Here is a 15,707-nt window from a genome sequence, read left to right on the forward strand (position 1 = left end):
TTTGACATTTCTTCCAAAATAACTTTATTGCACAATTCATACACAAATTTTAATATACTGGAATGTCCCCATCTGTTAATACAATCATCTATAATGTTTAAATTACAATTTAATGTTAAACCTGTAAGAAATCTTCACATAACACAAGAAAATTTAGTTTCTTCTAATGCCCCCCACCAACAGCTATTCATAGTAATTCACATTTTCAAGGTCTAGCTTCTAGAACCCATTGCCACATCCCTGCTCACATGAATTGTTTCCTAAATGTAGCATTTCAGACTAGGTAATACCAACCAGAACCAAATTACTAGTTTTTCAGTGTTATTTCATGTAACATACAGTACATATATTTTACAAGGCACACATTACAGTACCTACATTACAGCAGTGTGAATTACAGCAACTTAATTTTAAAAAGCTGTACAGAACGCAGAGTTTACGTTTTTACTACTTAAATAATTTTTGCATTAGTTTATTCTGTAATTGCAAGTGTTATTACGCCGCAATTAACAACCTGTTTGCATCATTACAAAATTACATTTTAAGAAGTTCATTTAAGTTCTCAGCAGAAAGTCAACTTATAAAATCTCTGTTCAGAATTCTTGAAATACTTGAAAAATAAAGTTAGCTTGAAGCTTTTAGATGCTCTTTCTGTTCCAGTGATATAAAAAGTTTAAAAAATTCAAAGGTTATTTTAAAGTTCTGAACATGGACTAATGCAAGCTCAAAAAGCAAAAAGAAAGCAAACTGGTGTGTGATTAGGAATATTCACAAGTATTTTAGTGGAAAAATCCCTGACAATTAACAATTTTCATCCCAAATAACTGCCTTTCTGCAACCAAACAGTCCATAAATTTTCTGAATAATATCTCATTGATATCAAAGGATTAACACAGGGAAAATATTAGTCCTAAGCTATAAACATTCATAAATGGATTTTTAAATAGTTAAATACAGAATTATATACTAAGTCATAGTGGCTTTTAGATGACACTCACAAGAAGAGTACGTTGCTTATCTGTCTTAGTGTCTGATACATTTGACATAAGCCAAGCTCAAATGGGTGCTATATGCTATGCACATGCCTTAACACAGAGAAGTATAATAGAGAAATTCCCAAGATTTGGTCCCCAATGCAATTAAATTATTTTGTAGTCAATTAAGAAAAATAATCTAAATGTGCATATGTACATGTGCACACGTCTTTTAGTTCAGAACCCGTCTGTGATAAAAGGCCTTAACCTTATGGCATCATCAAATTTTAACAAGTATGGCAATTAAAAAGGCAGTCTTACAGAAAGCAAGATTTCTGTTGATATTCCCTCAAATGCCACACTTGAGTATTTCTCACTCAATAGCCTCAAGTTATAAGAGTAGTATTTCTTAATATATATTAAATAACTAATTAATTCATTCTCTATAGTAGCAGTTGATTTCCATAACACTATTTATGCAAAAGAGGCTTAAGATGGGTTTCCTGAATACTAGTAATTTATTTTAGGCTGTCTAAACTCAGCTCTTTAAAGTTAATTTTACTCTGCTAGATACAGAAATACACTTTGCACTCCAGCTGTGATATCCCTTTTCCCAAGATGTCACAAGCACATCTCACTGCAAGCAATATTACTATTAGTTTCTGTCTGCTACATAAAAGCATATTGCACTTGTAGATATAATGCAGAGCACCCTTACTTAGATTATCACCTTGTCTTAGTATGCCTTATAACTCTGACTTCATCACTTCAAAAACTCAAGCAGATAAAAATCACAGCATCAGACTAAACTACACCTTAACTGCTAATTCAAATAAAGTAATTATCTTCAGATATGCCTAATAATTTTGGCTGCTCTTGATCAGAAAATCATAAAGAAACTGATTTACTTTTTTTTAGGATTGTGTATGAAACTGTTTAATGTTTTCAAGCTAATAAGACTATGCTAAATATAGTATTTAAAAAATTATTCTAAGAGATAATCTTGTCAGAAGAATAAAGAGAAGTGCACAAGTACATTTACAGAGCTGTCTATACTCTCCAAAAGAGTTTTTAAATAATTAATACTAAAACTCATAACAGATCAGATTGAAATCAGTATCTCTAAGCACTAAAAGCAGCAATAACAGGCTACTGAAGAACAGGCTGTGGGACACCTTCAAGTAAAGCAGTAAAATTTCAGATTACTAATCACTAGTGCCAACTCATTCATCTTTATTCACATTTGTCATGAAACTGAAAGAGACTGCTTTTAAGGATAAAAACTGTGAGGTCAGGCCATCTGACATGATTGATCTTCTGTAGCAATACACTGTGATGTTCAAAGAGCAGTTAGTTGTAGTTGTGCTGTTATAAACTGCTTCATCTAGTAGTTGAACTGTTAATTAATTATCAAAAGTTGTTGTTAAAATAAACTTTGTTAATGATCAAAGAGTTTACTGAAAGTACAGATTAATAATTAACACTGTCATATACCCTGTGTTTTAAAAAAAAGTGTAGATTTACAGCAGACAAGAAGAGAAGTAAAAGACAGACTGTGGAAGAACAGCAACAAGAAGTAAAACCAGATGTTCATGAAAACAAAAGCTTCAAGTGTTTCTGCTATTATCAGCTTGTTGACCAGTGTCAGGGTCTGTGAGGCTGGCCCGCCTCATCCACCATGTTAAGTATATAAGTAGCGATATCATCTTCTGTAGGTGCATCTGAGACCACCCAAGAATCACTTGCTCCAGTCACTTGCCGACGGCAGACAGGACAGCTTCTGTGACGATCGCTCCTGTTAGGAAGCCAGAGAAATGAGTACTTTTCATTGATGGTGCAAAAAAAGCCAAAAGAGCCCCCAAACAAACAAAAAAAACCCCAACCCAGTGAGAACCTTAAGAAAGATCAGATTAACTGGAGTAGGCCACCTATATATTTTATATTTGCTTAAAAGCTGCTTCTTTGTGAGGAAGACAGGCCAACAATTTTGAATGTAGCTCCATTCTTTGAGGAATAAATTTGGAGTCAGGTTCCTCATAATCAAGTTTGGTCAGGTTAAACAGAATACATCTAGCTACCTGTCCATAAAGTTTAAATTTAAATCCATGGTCTAAATTAATTCTGTCCATCTTTAGATATTCAGCTGAGGTACTTCAGAAACCAGTCCCCATAAGCTTCCTATATAAAAAGGAACCCTTTTCCTGCATCATTCAGCCCACTGAAGTTCAGAATCGGTCCCTCAGGGTCCCATCCTCCTCCACCAACTAACTTAGGAGTCCTGAACCTTGCTTTAGAGCTGGGAGACACTGTTGTATGCCAAGGTTAAGAAGAGATGAACCTTAAAAACGGAATACCAAAAAAAGAATGGTATAACCAGAACTTAGTTAAGGGTTCAGCTGATTCATTAGCCAAAGTAGAATATAATCCACTCTCCACCACAGTCACTAAACTAAGCTCTGTATTGAGGACAGATGTTAAAATATTTTCCCGGAAAAGAGAGATTCAGCAATTTTCACTACCTTTTTTTTTCCCCTCTGGGAGTATGGTGTTATAAGAGTAACATAGTAAAAGCCACAAAACAAATTCTTATGCACAAATTCTATGACTTAAATGTAAAATAATTTTCATTAACTAGTTAAAAAAAAGCTAGACTGCCAGAACACTTGCCTACACATTGTAGGTCTCCTGCATGGTCAGACAAGAGCTACGCTCCTCCACAAAGCAATTTTTCTCTCTTAGTTTTCCATCAACTGGTGTATCAGACAAACCCAGCTGAAGAGCTGTTGAGTTTACTATGAAAATATGATATCTTAAAATACACATTATACATAAATTTGAAGGTGTCACTATTAAGAATAAATATTTTCCTGGAAAAGTCTGATATATTTAAATTAGTAAATTGTACGCTATTTATCTCAAGTAAAAGCCTAATATATGGAAAAAAATCCCTCTAATAATTATTTCCCAAATAAGTGATAAGACAGTCCAACTTGCCTTTGTATTTGCATACTCTTACAAACTATTTTTTTTTCTTAAAAAGCGGCTTTTAATGAGATTTTGTAAAGCACAACACGCCAGCATCAGCACACACCGTCTTCTCTAGTTTTTGAGCAAGAATACAATAATTTAGTTTTACAATAATAAAAAGAGATAAGAAATTACAAAACAAATGTTGAAAAGCACTTTCACATCTTTTTCCAAAATGAAATTCTGCATAAGATGTTTACAAATTCTGAAATCCTTCTTTCCTTCTGCTGAAGTCTGATTTTACTCAAGCTTGTTATGTATCTATGTACATTAGCTTGCAAATATCTTCAAACATTAAATTATAGGGGAACTAGGGAATCTGTCAGACCAAACTGAAACATGTCAGATAACCAGTACATGCTATAAAATAATGAATATCCTTTAATATGTATTACCATTTATCAATGCATTTCTGGCAGAAACTGTGAGCACACGGCAAGATTAAATCAGCACGCCCATCCATGCAGATGCAACATTCCTCTTCATCTGTCAACTGTTTAACCCTGCGGAACAGAAGATAGTATTTTCTCCCAGATAACTAATAAGTTTTCTATTTATGCCCTAGTAACTACACTAGTTACTACATTTTTCATAATTAGCGATGGACAGAAAAGAACAAGTTCCTTGCTTATCTGCAAGGATAATTTTGTGAATAGACTAGTTACATCATCCCAGCCTATGTCAACAGACATAGCCTCAAGCTACCAACGAACAGCAGTAAATGAACTAAACTAAGTTAGAACATGCATTTATTTTTTGTGTCATGTGGTGCTTTTGGTGTTGCAAAGGGTTTTGTCAATCCTTTTTCATATCAACAAGCAAGTCTGAGAAGTTGTAACTGTTACATATCACATGACTGGGCAAAAGAACAGAAACACTGTTTACATTAGAGGCAGGAGAAGACTCTGTCTTTCTTTCACAGTGTCAGGCTGAATTATTTAATAACGAACTTTGTCAAATTTCTGTGTACTGGCTTATACCCTAGATAAAAACATGCATGTAGATCACTACTAGAATGCATGTTCACTAATTTCACATGCCACCAAAATGCCAAGAGCTGAACTGCTCATTAGATTGAAAAGGCTGGTTTTAGCTTGCACTATACTCCTCATGACTGTTCCTTCAAATTAGGACTCTCAATTTGACTGTTACCACAGCTTTTCCAGTTAAGTTTCTAGATGTTCCTGTTGTGGAAGGGGAAGTTTAAAAATTAGATCACTCCCCAGGACAGATATTTTCATTTTATCTTCATTTTTGTCTTCATTTTTTTTTTTCCTAAAACAACAGATCTCTGTATCTAAAGTTCCTAACAGTAGTATCTCAAATATTTGCATTATTGAGACTTCTCAAGCATGAAAAGGTGCAGAGAATCTTCAGCTTTCACTGACCTAATGCTTTTCGGTCAGAACATGTAAAGTTCCCTATTTTATAATCATGGCTCTTTTCCAAGACAGCCAAGTAGGTGTCCTGAAATTTTTAGGTTTTCCAAAAATCCTGACTTGGAAATCCCTTCTGTGACTTGGGACACAGAGAGAGCATTCTAGAAAGAATGGCATTTCAAGAAAGACAATCCACCTTAACAACTATTGACCAGACAGCTTTTGCATAGGTATCTTGGGAACTTGTCAAATACAGAGTAATTTTTTTAACGGTACAGATTAGCCAGTTAATGGACAGCAATCAACATGTTTTTGTTTTCTTCTTCAGTAGCTGGGGTTTCCTTTTCAATTTGCTTTTTGAGAAATTACTTTACAATGCTAGGAGATTTTTTTTTTCAGAATTAGAGATGGTGATTTGCATACAGTGAAGACAACAATTTCCAAAAACCCTATCTTTTCATTAGCTTCCTATGTTCTTTGGACTTGCTCCCTTTCATTTCCCATCCCCATGCAACTCTGAGTATTAACCTTTGATAACATTTCATTTTTTTTACATTTGCTGGTGTATACACAAGCAATTATACTTAAAATGGATGCCCTATTTATAAAGTTTCTGGAACCTAAGATTTAGCCATAGGACTAAGTTTCTGAAGAAACGGTAAAATACAAGAGTGACAAACTAATGAAATGCTTGTCCCTTCATTCTCAGAAAGCATGTAACACCAGCTCTGAAGCCCCCAACATAAGGACATGGACACGTTGGAGTGAGTCCAGAGAAGGGTTACGTAGTTGATCAGAGGGCTGGAGCACCTCTCCTATGAGGAGAGGCTGAGAGAGTTGGGGCTGTTCAGCCTGGAGAAGAGAAGGCCCAGTGGCCTTCTAGTACCTAAAGGGGGCTTATAAGAAAGATGAGGAGAAACTCTTTAGAAGGGCCTGTTCCGATAGGACAAGAGGTAATGGTTTTAAAATAGAAGGAAAAAAAATTTTACAATGAGGGTGGTGGAACACTGGAACAGGTTACCTACAGAGGTGGTGGAAGCCCCATCCCTGGAAACATTCAGGGCTAGGTCGGACGGGGCTCTGAGCAACCTGATCTGGTTGGAGATGTCCCTGCTTCTTGCACAGGGGTTGAACTAAATGACCTTTAAAGATCAACCCAAACTATTCTATGATTCTATGGTATTTTGGAATGCTCTGAATAGGAAGTGGATGTTCTAGAAAAATGGAGTATTAGTCCAGTGGAAGAAGTTAAGATAAGAAGAAGAATGAATTTGCTATTTTTGGACAGTGATGGGTAGCTCTTGCAGAGCTGAAAAATATCTAAAGGTGAGAAGAATTTGGGCAAATGGGAGGATATCACGGAAAAATAAACATAAGATTTCCTCGCTGTAAAATACTTGAAGGTGCTTCAGCCTGTATTTTCCTTAATGACCTGAAAAACTTGGATAAGATACAAACTCACTAAATTCCAGCATATTACCAGCATATTCAAAAAAGTATACTGTTTTTTTTTTGTTATTTGTCACTAATACTACCTCAAGCAATGAAGTTTACAAGCACGAAGGATGCTCATCTCCCCCATCTCAAAGTCTGAAAATTGAAAATCACCTAGGGAACCTTATATCTACTTACTGACTTTAGCAATATATGAAGTTGTTTTGCATAAGCATCTGAGGTTTTTTTTTGTTGGTTTGTTTGTTTGAAGTAAAAGGCCATTTCCAGATATACGTATGTTCTAGTATAACCACGTATCTTTGAGAAAGAGCTGGAAAATATACTTTCCCAAACATGTCCACAATTTGCTACCTAATTCTAGCATTTTATTAACTCAAAACAGCCAATAATTTAAGATTATTTGTTCCCAAACAAGAGAAACAGGAAATTAAATGAAAAGAACACATTCTGCAATCCACTGACCTAGTGGGCTCTATCTGTAGAATGACAACATACCTGACACCCTTCTCATTTTAACAGCTGGAGCGTGACATTCTAAAGACAGTTAACAAGCTCAGCAACTTATTTTGTTAAAATATCTGGCTACCAGCTTTTTACTGGTTGATATAGAGAACTATACCATTTACTACTTTTTCTTGTAAAACCTATCTCTACCTCACTTAAAATTGAGTCAGAACTCTGAACTAATTCAGAAAGTTAAAAGTAAGGAATTACTGGTAGCAATATTTCCACATAGGGAGTGACAAGCTTCTTGCTGTTACATTCAGTTTGAACTGAAGTTACTGCAGGTGTTGACCTCAGTATTTTGCTTTTCCTTTAGTTAACAAAGCAGGATGTCAACATGTGTGAGACGATTCACATTTTTCCAGTTGTACAAGTTAAATTATTACTATAATTGATGAGTTTCTAGTGGCAACAGATGGGAACTTTCACGTGCCAAAATGTAAAAGAGGAAGAGAAAGTTCAAGTGGAACAATAACAAAATCTGTTTAAACAAACACTGTCAAAACCTCTAGATTTGTAGCTGCAGCTGATTCCATTTCCTCCCGTTTCCTTATTCAGGAGATTCAACATATACCATGTTTAGAACTGATCATTAAAACAATTGTTCTGAAGGTAAGGTATGGTAGCACCAACAGAATTTCACCTAAGTACATTACAGCTCTCTTGGTACAAGAGAAGGTGTGCTATTCCTGTTTGTGATGATACAAAGTCTGTACCCACCAAGAGCATGCAGTTTTGATCATTAGGTGTTTGTAGTTCAGGTTTTACACACAGCTTCCAAAATATTTATGTTGTAACTGTAGTCAAATGCTAGAGTATATCAAAATACCTTCCCATCCACAAACTGGCCTGACAAGATGACACAGACATCAAACTCTCAGCAGCTTCTTCAGAAGTACCACTCTGTGCAAGAACTCCTCCTGCTTGACTGGTGATGTCTTTATAAAGTTGAATGAACTGATACAAGTTCAAGATTCTGGAAGCTTCCACGATGCCACTTGTTTTATTTATCTTAAGATATAAGAATTGTTTACAATTACATATCAGATTTTTACTTGACATTGCTCAGAATTCTTTTAATACACTGCAATTCTCATGGCAGCAGCCACTTTCCCAAACATCCATCACTATGTTAGCAAATAGCAGTTTTCTTCAGTCAGAGTTAAGACCTACAAACACAGCTGTTTCATCATGAGGAATACCACAGTTAGGATTATATTTTTAGGACAAGACAATTACCATCAGTACTCAAATTGATTAAGTTGTGAGTGCCTAAAATGCCTAAAAATCTGGGCTAAACTTAGAACAAATAACAGAATAATCATTCCCTTCAAACTAAGAGCAAACAGAAAAATACAAACTGTTACTTTCAAACAAAGTTCAAGAGTTCGTTTGGCTGAAACTGCATGCTAAGATTGCTCAGTGGATTCAGGACCATTTAAGGATGTTACTTGATGTTACTTTCCTCATTAGAAAGAGCAAACTTAGTAGTAGGTTTTGTTATGGTCTTAAAACTAAGACCAAATAAACATTTAACTTTCAGATTGGTTTTCTAAGGAATCAGAATATATATAGTTACACTAGCTCAACTAATAATGCTCGGAATTGCTTACTAACTACTACTACTATCAAACTACATAGTTCCCAGTTTGTTTGACTATTTGATTACCATGACTGGACTTCACAAATCGTCTGAATTTATAACTAATGGGCTATAAATGCTCCACTGGAAGATATAAATCCTTTAAATTTAGTTATGAAAATGTTTTTGTTAATCTGCTTTTTGCAGAAAGTTAGAATTTAGACTTAATTTATCTCAAATAGTATCCTTGAATATATCATCTGTATCAAAATATATACTAAAAATGTATGTAGCAGGTGTTGGCGTTTACCAGTAGAAGTGACAGTCCTCAAATACCTCTACACAAAACCCCCACCAAATAAAAATTTTCAACAATCTTACTTTAGTACATATTATCCGAACGACCACCTTCCAGAAAGCAGAAGAATCAGAACCAGGTTGCACTTCAAATAACAGATGTTTGTCTTGTCTAGAAGCCAATTTTGCAGTACTGAAATAAAGAAGCATCAGTTTTACATCACGTGCTAGACATGCAAAGATCAGCAACCTCAGCCACTGTGGTATTATTTTTGTTCACCTATGTGCTCTTTATCGTTAAAGAGATTTTATCAATACTGCCCAGAGACATGAAATTAAAGAGTAAAGACCTTCTTAGCATGCAATTAAATATAAAATACACAGTCCATTTCACTTTAAATTGCACAGTAAATTTCAGAAAATGATGTGCTGATCAGCATCAGCAAGCAAATGCCCTTTATAGACATTTTAATTTATATATACTTTCTCTGTTTATTACAGTAATCATACAATCCTGTGGTCCAATCTAAAAAGGTTATTTCCTTACCACATATGTAAAAAAACCATACAAGCACCAACAGATGCAGATGAGGTGTATTTTTGTTGGTATATATTACTAATGAAGCAGTCAGGTGAAAGCTTCAGGTGCCCCTGAGACTTTTGGGGCTTTTATATTTTTTTTTTTAATGGAACACAAACACAAAGGTCTACTCCGTAACGATCAGAACAAGCTATGTTACATTCAGGCTGAAGTAAACACTGTAAAGGAATTAAAAAAAATAATTGAATAACAATGATATTTTTGAGTTATACCTAGATATGCTTAGATTCTCAGGCAAAACATGAAGTAATGTTCTTCAAAATCTATTTATGTGTCTACCCAGAATACAGCCATCTATCCTTGAAGGTCATTCATAAAAGTATGACACTGTACAAGAAAATTTCTAAACTGAATACAAATTCACATTATAGTTAAATATCACACACTACCAAAAGCCACATACTACAAAGCACCTTTTCAGCATGTACTTTTCCACTTTCTATCATTTTATATGACAACTCTGCTTTTTTTTTAATTTCTTTTTACTGTCTGAGTTTGTCAAACAAAAGGCAGGTTACGAAAAATCTTATTTATGCAGGCTTTGGTTTGGGATTATTTTGGTCACTGGTTTAACATAGTAAGGCACATCTCATCTTAACGAGGAACAGCATTGCATGTCCACCAAAATGGGAGAGACGATCACAAACAGTTTGTTCTGTACACTACCTTCCGAGTGCAGCTGTACTGTCTTTATAGGGCTGGTATTGCTACTTCCTAGCAAAAGCGGTGGGCAGAGAGGAAGCAGCATTGCATCTTTAGGTGGCTGGTGGAGGAGGGAAGAGTAAAGGAGACAGGTAACACTAACAAAAAGATATTGCTAAATGTCTACCTCTTGTGAACATCTAAGAGAGAAGCAACACCTGATGGAAGAAGAGTATTGGAGGAAAGTGAATTTAGGGAAGAGAAATGGTTTTGGTTTTGAAGTGTAATTACAACCATTATAAAAACTTTAAGAACTGAAGGAAACATTTCAAAATCAGATAGCCAGCTGTGGCTTGGCCACTTCTGGCGTAGCCTGCACAGGAGAATATATTGCATACAAGGTTTCTGTAAAACATGAAAAAAGGAGGAAACAAAGTAAAGCTTACACATCATTAAGTTCAGCTACTCTTCCCAGAAACTCTTCATATGTTAGGAAACCACTTTCTTGAACCAAGGAGGCATGCTTTGCCACTTTTTCTGGCAACTTGTTTATTACAGTTTGTGTGTGGTTTGAAATTTGTTGACCCATGGTGAAGTTCCACCTCAGTTCCGTAGAAAGAAGTTCTCATTCACTTGTAGAGTCTCTGCTAAAAATATTTTAGAGAGTTACATTTGTGTGTTTTATGAATGACTACTTCCTCTATTTTTTTTTTTAGTGTAAGAGTTTAGCTACACACTAACCAGTCTAATTATTATACCATAACAAAACTTGAACAGTCAAATCAGAAACAAAGCAGAACACTTAGAAGAGACTGGAATGTGGCATTAACAACTTATGAAAAATGTATGATTTTGTTTACAATTACAGCAATACTTGTATGAAATAGAGATAACTTTTCACTTAGATTTTTCAGCAACTCCAATACATACATATAAGTACATTCAATGGAATGGAAAAGAAAATTTTAAAATGACAATGGTAATTTCCAGCAATCTTTGTTTTTCCTAAATATCTGTGCATGTGAAAGTCAGAATGTCTACAAATAAGCATGATAATGTATGTCACAGAGATTACATTAAGAATTAGCTTTCTTACATCAGACTGACACTGGCAGATCAAAAGAACTCTCACCGCATTCTTAAACCTGTAAGCCAATGAATCCTTGTCAGTATAAACCAATTTAGAAATCTCCCTATCTACACGAAACACTCAACTTTAGGATGTATGACTCGCATCTTGAATTGACTTGAAGTGACTTGCTCAGACCACTCCAACTTTAACTTATTTCACCTTTCCTTTATACTTGTATCTTTTTCCCCAAAAGTATGCACAAGAATCTACCCTATGCCTTCTGATTCTGATTCTTTATCCACTTCCTCCACTTGATCCCTCTCATTTGACAGTCCCCCAAAATTTCTCTTTGCTCTGTCTTGAAATAGCAGAGGCATGCAAGTTCATTCTGTCTATACAGAGTTATTGCTTGTAACACAAACCAGTATTTTTGCATCCTTTTAAGACTCCTGCAGATAAAGGTCTGCAATGGCAAGTTATTCAATGGCAGAATATCAACCTTAAGTTGAATACGGAATAATGTGATACTTGGTGCATTACAAACACCTTATGAGAGAAATCACAGAAAAACAAACTTCATCCTGCATGCACGTATGTAGAGCTGCAGTTGGGCCTAAAAATGCCCAGGAATATGGCCTACAGCTGTCAAAATCTTGCCATGGTGTAAGAAAAACACAGCACACATAAAGTGAGTTCATATCAGAGCATTCTACAAACTATTCCAGTTATTTCACACAAGAGAATAAACTTTCAATTTAATGTTCGACTTTTGATCAATTTCTATTCTCAGACAGATGTGTTTCCTCTCAAGTCACTTTTCTCCATCCAAATTACCCTCCAATCACCTCTTCATCCCCTATCTAGACCTGCTGTTCGGTGAAGATACACCTGAAGCACAACCTTTCACTCCTCAAACACAGCCTGTCCCGTATCTTCCAGTTTCATCTGTTCCCTCCAGCCGAAATGCACTCTTCCTGAGGAAGCAAAGTGCCATGTGTGAGCCTACTGAACTAATAACGTAAGGTCGTATCACAGAGAAGTTGGGACCAGACCTGCAAAGATGTTTGCGGAAGTGTTTCCCTTCTCCAAGATCAGAAATGCACTACACTACACCACGAGCCTCCTCCCTTTCCAGCCCGCCCGAATGGGGCCGAGGCAGGGTCGCCAGCCCCCAACGGCCGCTGCTTCCACTGTCACCGCACACAACGGCCGGGCGCGAGGCAGGCCGCGCCCTGCTTCCTCCTCCGCGCCCCCTCTGCCGTCTCCCCCTCGCCCGCCGTGCCACCCACGCGACCCGCCCGCCCCGACAGAGGCGGCAGCGAGGCCCGTCTCCGGGACAGGGGGTGCGGGGGGAAGGAGGAGGCCGGGCTTTGCTCAGGGCGCCTGCACCCAACGGCTTCCCCTGGCCCCTCAGGGCGCCGTGTTTGCGGGCCGCGCGCCAGCGTGGCCGTGGACCGAGTGCCCCGCCAGCAACCTCACCCCAGTGCCCCGGCATTCCGCTCGCCGCCGGCCGACGGGCCCGGAGCGGGGCCGCCCCGCAGCGCGCCCCAGCAGTCGGCGAGCAGCGCAGGCGCAGAGGCGGGGGCTCCCGGCGCGGCTCGGTGACGGCAGCTCGCGGCCCGCGCTGTTGCCCGAACAGGGCGGAGGTGGTTGGGTCGCTGAGGCGGCGGGCCAGTCCCGTCCCATCTCGCCTCGCCGGGTACCCGGTAGCACCCCCGGGCTGCGGGGAGAGGCGGCACTGCCGGGGCCGCTGCCAGCCTTCCTCAGCTCAGTGCTGCACGGCTCGGGGTTCCCCACGCCTGAAGACTGCCCGTGCTATTCTCTCCTTTCTGTTAGCGCCAGTAAACAGACTCCACGTGGTGGAGTCTAAGTGCCTGCCTTGGTGCGGTCTTCACAGGCCGGCGATGCTGGTGCAAAACAGAACAGCTGGGGCGGGTGGAGGAGAGCACACTGGTCTGCTTGGAGGGTGTGTGTGGCAAAAGGTAATGCTTACTGAGCTTTTTACAAAAAATCCCTCAACACCCATAAATAATAACAAGTCATTTAGGAACAGAAATCCTAGAACATCCTAAAGGTCACCCACATCCTGGCGCTTCATGGTTTAGTTCTAGAGTTTTTGGTTTGGTTTTGGGTTTTTTTTTAATGTAAAGAGGAGAAAAGGAGTAGTACTTCCCTTTCCTGCCCGCTTGTGTTCGCACATAGACACACGTACTTCCTGTGATAAAGGCACTCCTGTATTCCAGGGACTCTGTTCCCAGGCTGGACTGGGAACATCACTGTATTTCCTGCAGGCCAACCACGCCTTTCGCCTAAAGGTCAGCAAACATCTGTAGCCTCAGTGTGGGAATTCAAGTAGTGTTACTGCCAAATGACTGATACAAACTGTGATCTGCTAGGTGGAATTAATTATTTGTGCAGCATACTTGAGCATAGTGCCATTTCTGAGACATCAAGGAACTTCATAGCTGTTGAGAATGTCTCGTAAAAAAAGCATAACACTTGAGAAAAGTCAGAAACATAATGAAGAATTTATCTTAAGTTTCTACTACTACCAATTAAGGGTTTGGCTTTTTAAAACTTTCTATCTAGAACTTAAATAAATGTTTCCTGTTTGTTTTGTAGTGGTACATCCTTTGCAATTTATTCAACAGAGAGCAAGAATGTTCTGTACTTTCTTATTTGAATGTGACTGAGTAGTACTCATATACAGACAATATAAAATACAGGACTTGTTAGTACTTATAGCTAGCTTTTATATACAGAACAGTGTAACAGGTTCCTTTTAGCCTTTGTAGTGCTGGCATAAATTGTGTAATGGAAAGGGGGGACAGATCCATCTATGTGCATTGAGCAGGTGTCATTCTGAAGGTCAGGATGAAAGCTACCTGAGTTTTTAAGGTATATGATAAAACAACACATTTATAGGTGAAGGCAATATCTGATTATATCAACTAGTATGAATTTTTTTTTAGAAAGGAAACACTTATTTAGATCTAAAACAGAAACAACAAACTTCCAGCCTGAGTGGAACTAGAGAATGATTTTCTAAATTTCTTAAGATGTGAATGAGACAATCTGAGTGAAAAGGAAGTTGATAGTGGAACAGAGGTTATATTAGTAGGAGAGTAAGAGAAGTGATAGATAATTTTCTCTTGAGGGTGGGGAAAAGAACAGAGAAACAGGTAATTTTTAATCTCTAAAAGATGGAAAGTAGAGGTAGAAGGAAAATTGTAATATGTTGTAAAAAAGTCCAAAATTACCTGATATCCGCTAGCGTTGCCTGTGTCCTTAAACTTGTTTGCTATTCTGACACCATCATGACAAGTGTTGGCTGTGCCCTTTTCTGATGGCTTTATTTCTGCTGTCTACTCTCACTGCTCACATGGCATAGAGCGCTTTCAGTCAGGTTGCCAGGAATGATACATGACATTACTGCAGTATTTTGCAAGCAGAGGAATTATTTAACAGAGTGGGAAGGCTGTTTCTACTAATTTCCTCTGTTGCACATTTTTCTGTTGATGGACATCTGAAATTAGTGGTTTTTAGAGCTGTACTGAATCACAGTCTTTCTGCAGTAGTACAGCTTTAATGGCAGTAGTGGACTGCATAACAGCACAGTCCAGACTTGGAGCCATTAAATATTTCTGACCTATTAGAAAAAGAAAAAAGGAGAAAACAAACAACAACACAGGGAATCTTTAAGTGTGCTGTTAGCAATATGCTGTAACTCACTGTCTAGTGGAATATAAATTTATGTGAATAGAAAATATTAAAGTTCATAAGCCAGTGTCCTACACTGTAGAAAACACGATATAGGTGAGCACTTCTTTTGGTATTCTATTAAGAATATGTTTTTCAAGCTGCTTGATCTGAAAGGAAACTTCCTTTACCATAATGTCCTTCACTTACAAAAATAATTTATCCAAGCCATTTATTCAAGAAAATATTTGATAAATTGTTCTTTCATAACACCTAATTACTTCTGTAACATTAAGCTTATATGAGCTCTTTTTACTGCGACAGTTTTCATGAGAATAAATTGTCCAGACAAAAATGTCTACCATACTTTATTTTTTTGTGAAGTACTGTAAACGTCTCACACCACTTGAGATTTTTATTATGAAAGCCACACTTAAATATCCACGAAAAAATCTTAAGTATAACTGTTGAGATG

At 37.6% G+C, this 15,707-nt stretch overlaps 1 protein-coding gene across 5 annotated transcripts; it reads right to left on the bottom strand.

The window, feature by feature from the left end:
- Positions 1-13,122, bottom strand: RNF141 (ring finger protein 141). 5 transcript variants are annotated; one of them, XM_086749520.1, is made up of 6 exons: positions 13,013-13,122; positions 10,908-11,108; positions 9,303-9,411; positions 8,169-8,350; positions 4,397-4,504; positions 1-2,769 (listed from the first exon to the last, which is right to left on the bottom strand). In XM_086749520.1, exons 2-6 carry the CDS (start codon positions 11,048-11,050, stop codon positions 2,619-2,621), a joined length of 693 nt encoding a protein of 230 aa, XP_086605646.1. In that variant the 5' UTR covers positions 11,051-11,108; positions 13,013-13,122; the 3' UTR covers positions 1-2,618. The 5 variants fall into 5 exon arrangements, with proteins under 5 accessions (XP_086605646.1, XP_086605647.1, XP_086605648.1 ...); XM_086749521.1 differs by having other exon boundaries at positions 10,908-11,105; positions 13,013-13,095; XM_086749522.1 differs by lacking the exon at positions 13,013-13,122 and adding an exon at positions 12,434-12,507.
- Positions 13,123-15,707: the final 2,585 nt, after the last annotated feature.

Source organism: Chlamydotis macqueenii, chromosome 5, assembly GCF_036417535.1.
Source record: "Chlamydotis macqueenii isolate bChlMac1 chromosome 5, bChlMac1.mat, whole genome shotgun sequence".
In the NCBI taxonomy this organism is placed as follows: domain Eukaryota; kingdom Metazoa; phylum Chordata; class Aves; order Otidiformes; family Otididae; genus Chlamydotis; species Chlamydotis macqueenii.

Coding starts and splice junctions, on each gene's coding strand:
- RNF141 (XM_086749520.1), bottom strand. CDS start 11,050: ATGGGTCAACAAATTTCAAACCACACACAAACTGTAATAAACAAGTTG. Junction 9,412..10,907: donor GTAGCTGAACTTAATGATGT/GTAAGCTTTACT, acceptor TCTTTATTTCAG/TACTGCAAAATTGGCTTCTA. Junction 8,351..9,302: donor TTCGGATAATATGTACTAAA/GTAAGATTGTTG, acceptor TTATATCTTAAG/ATAAATAAAACAAGTGGCAT.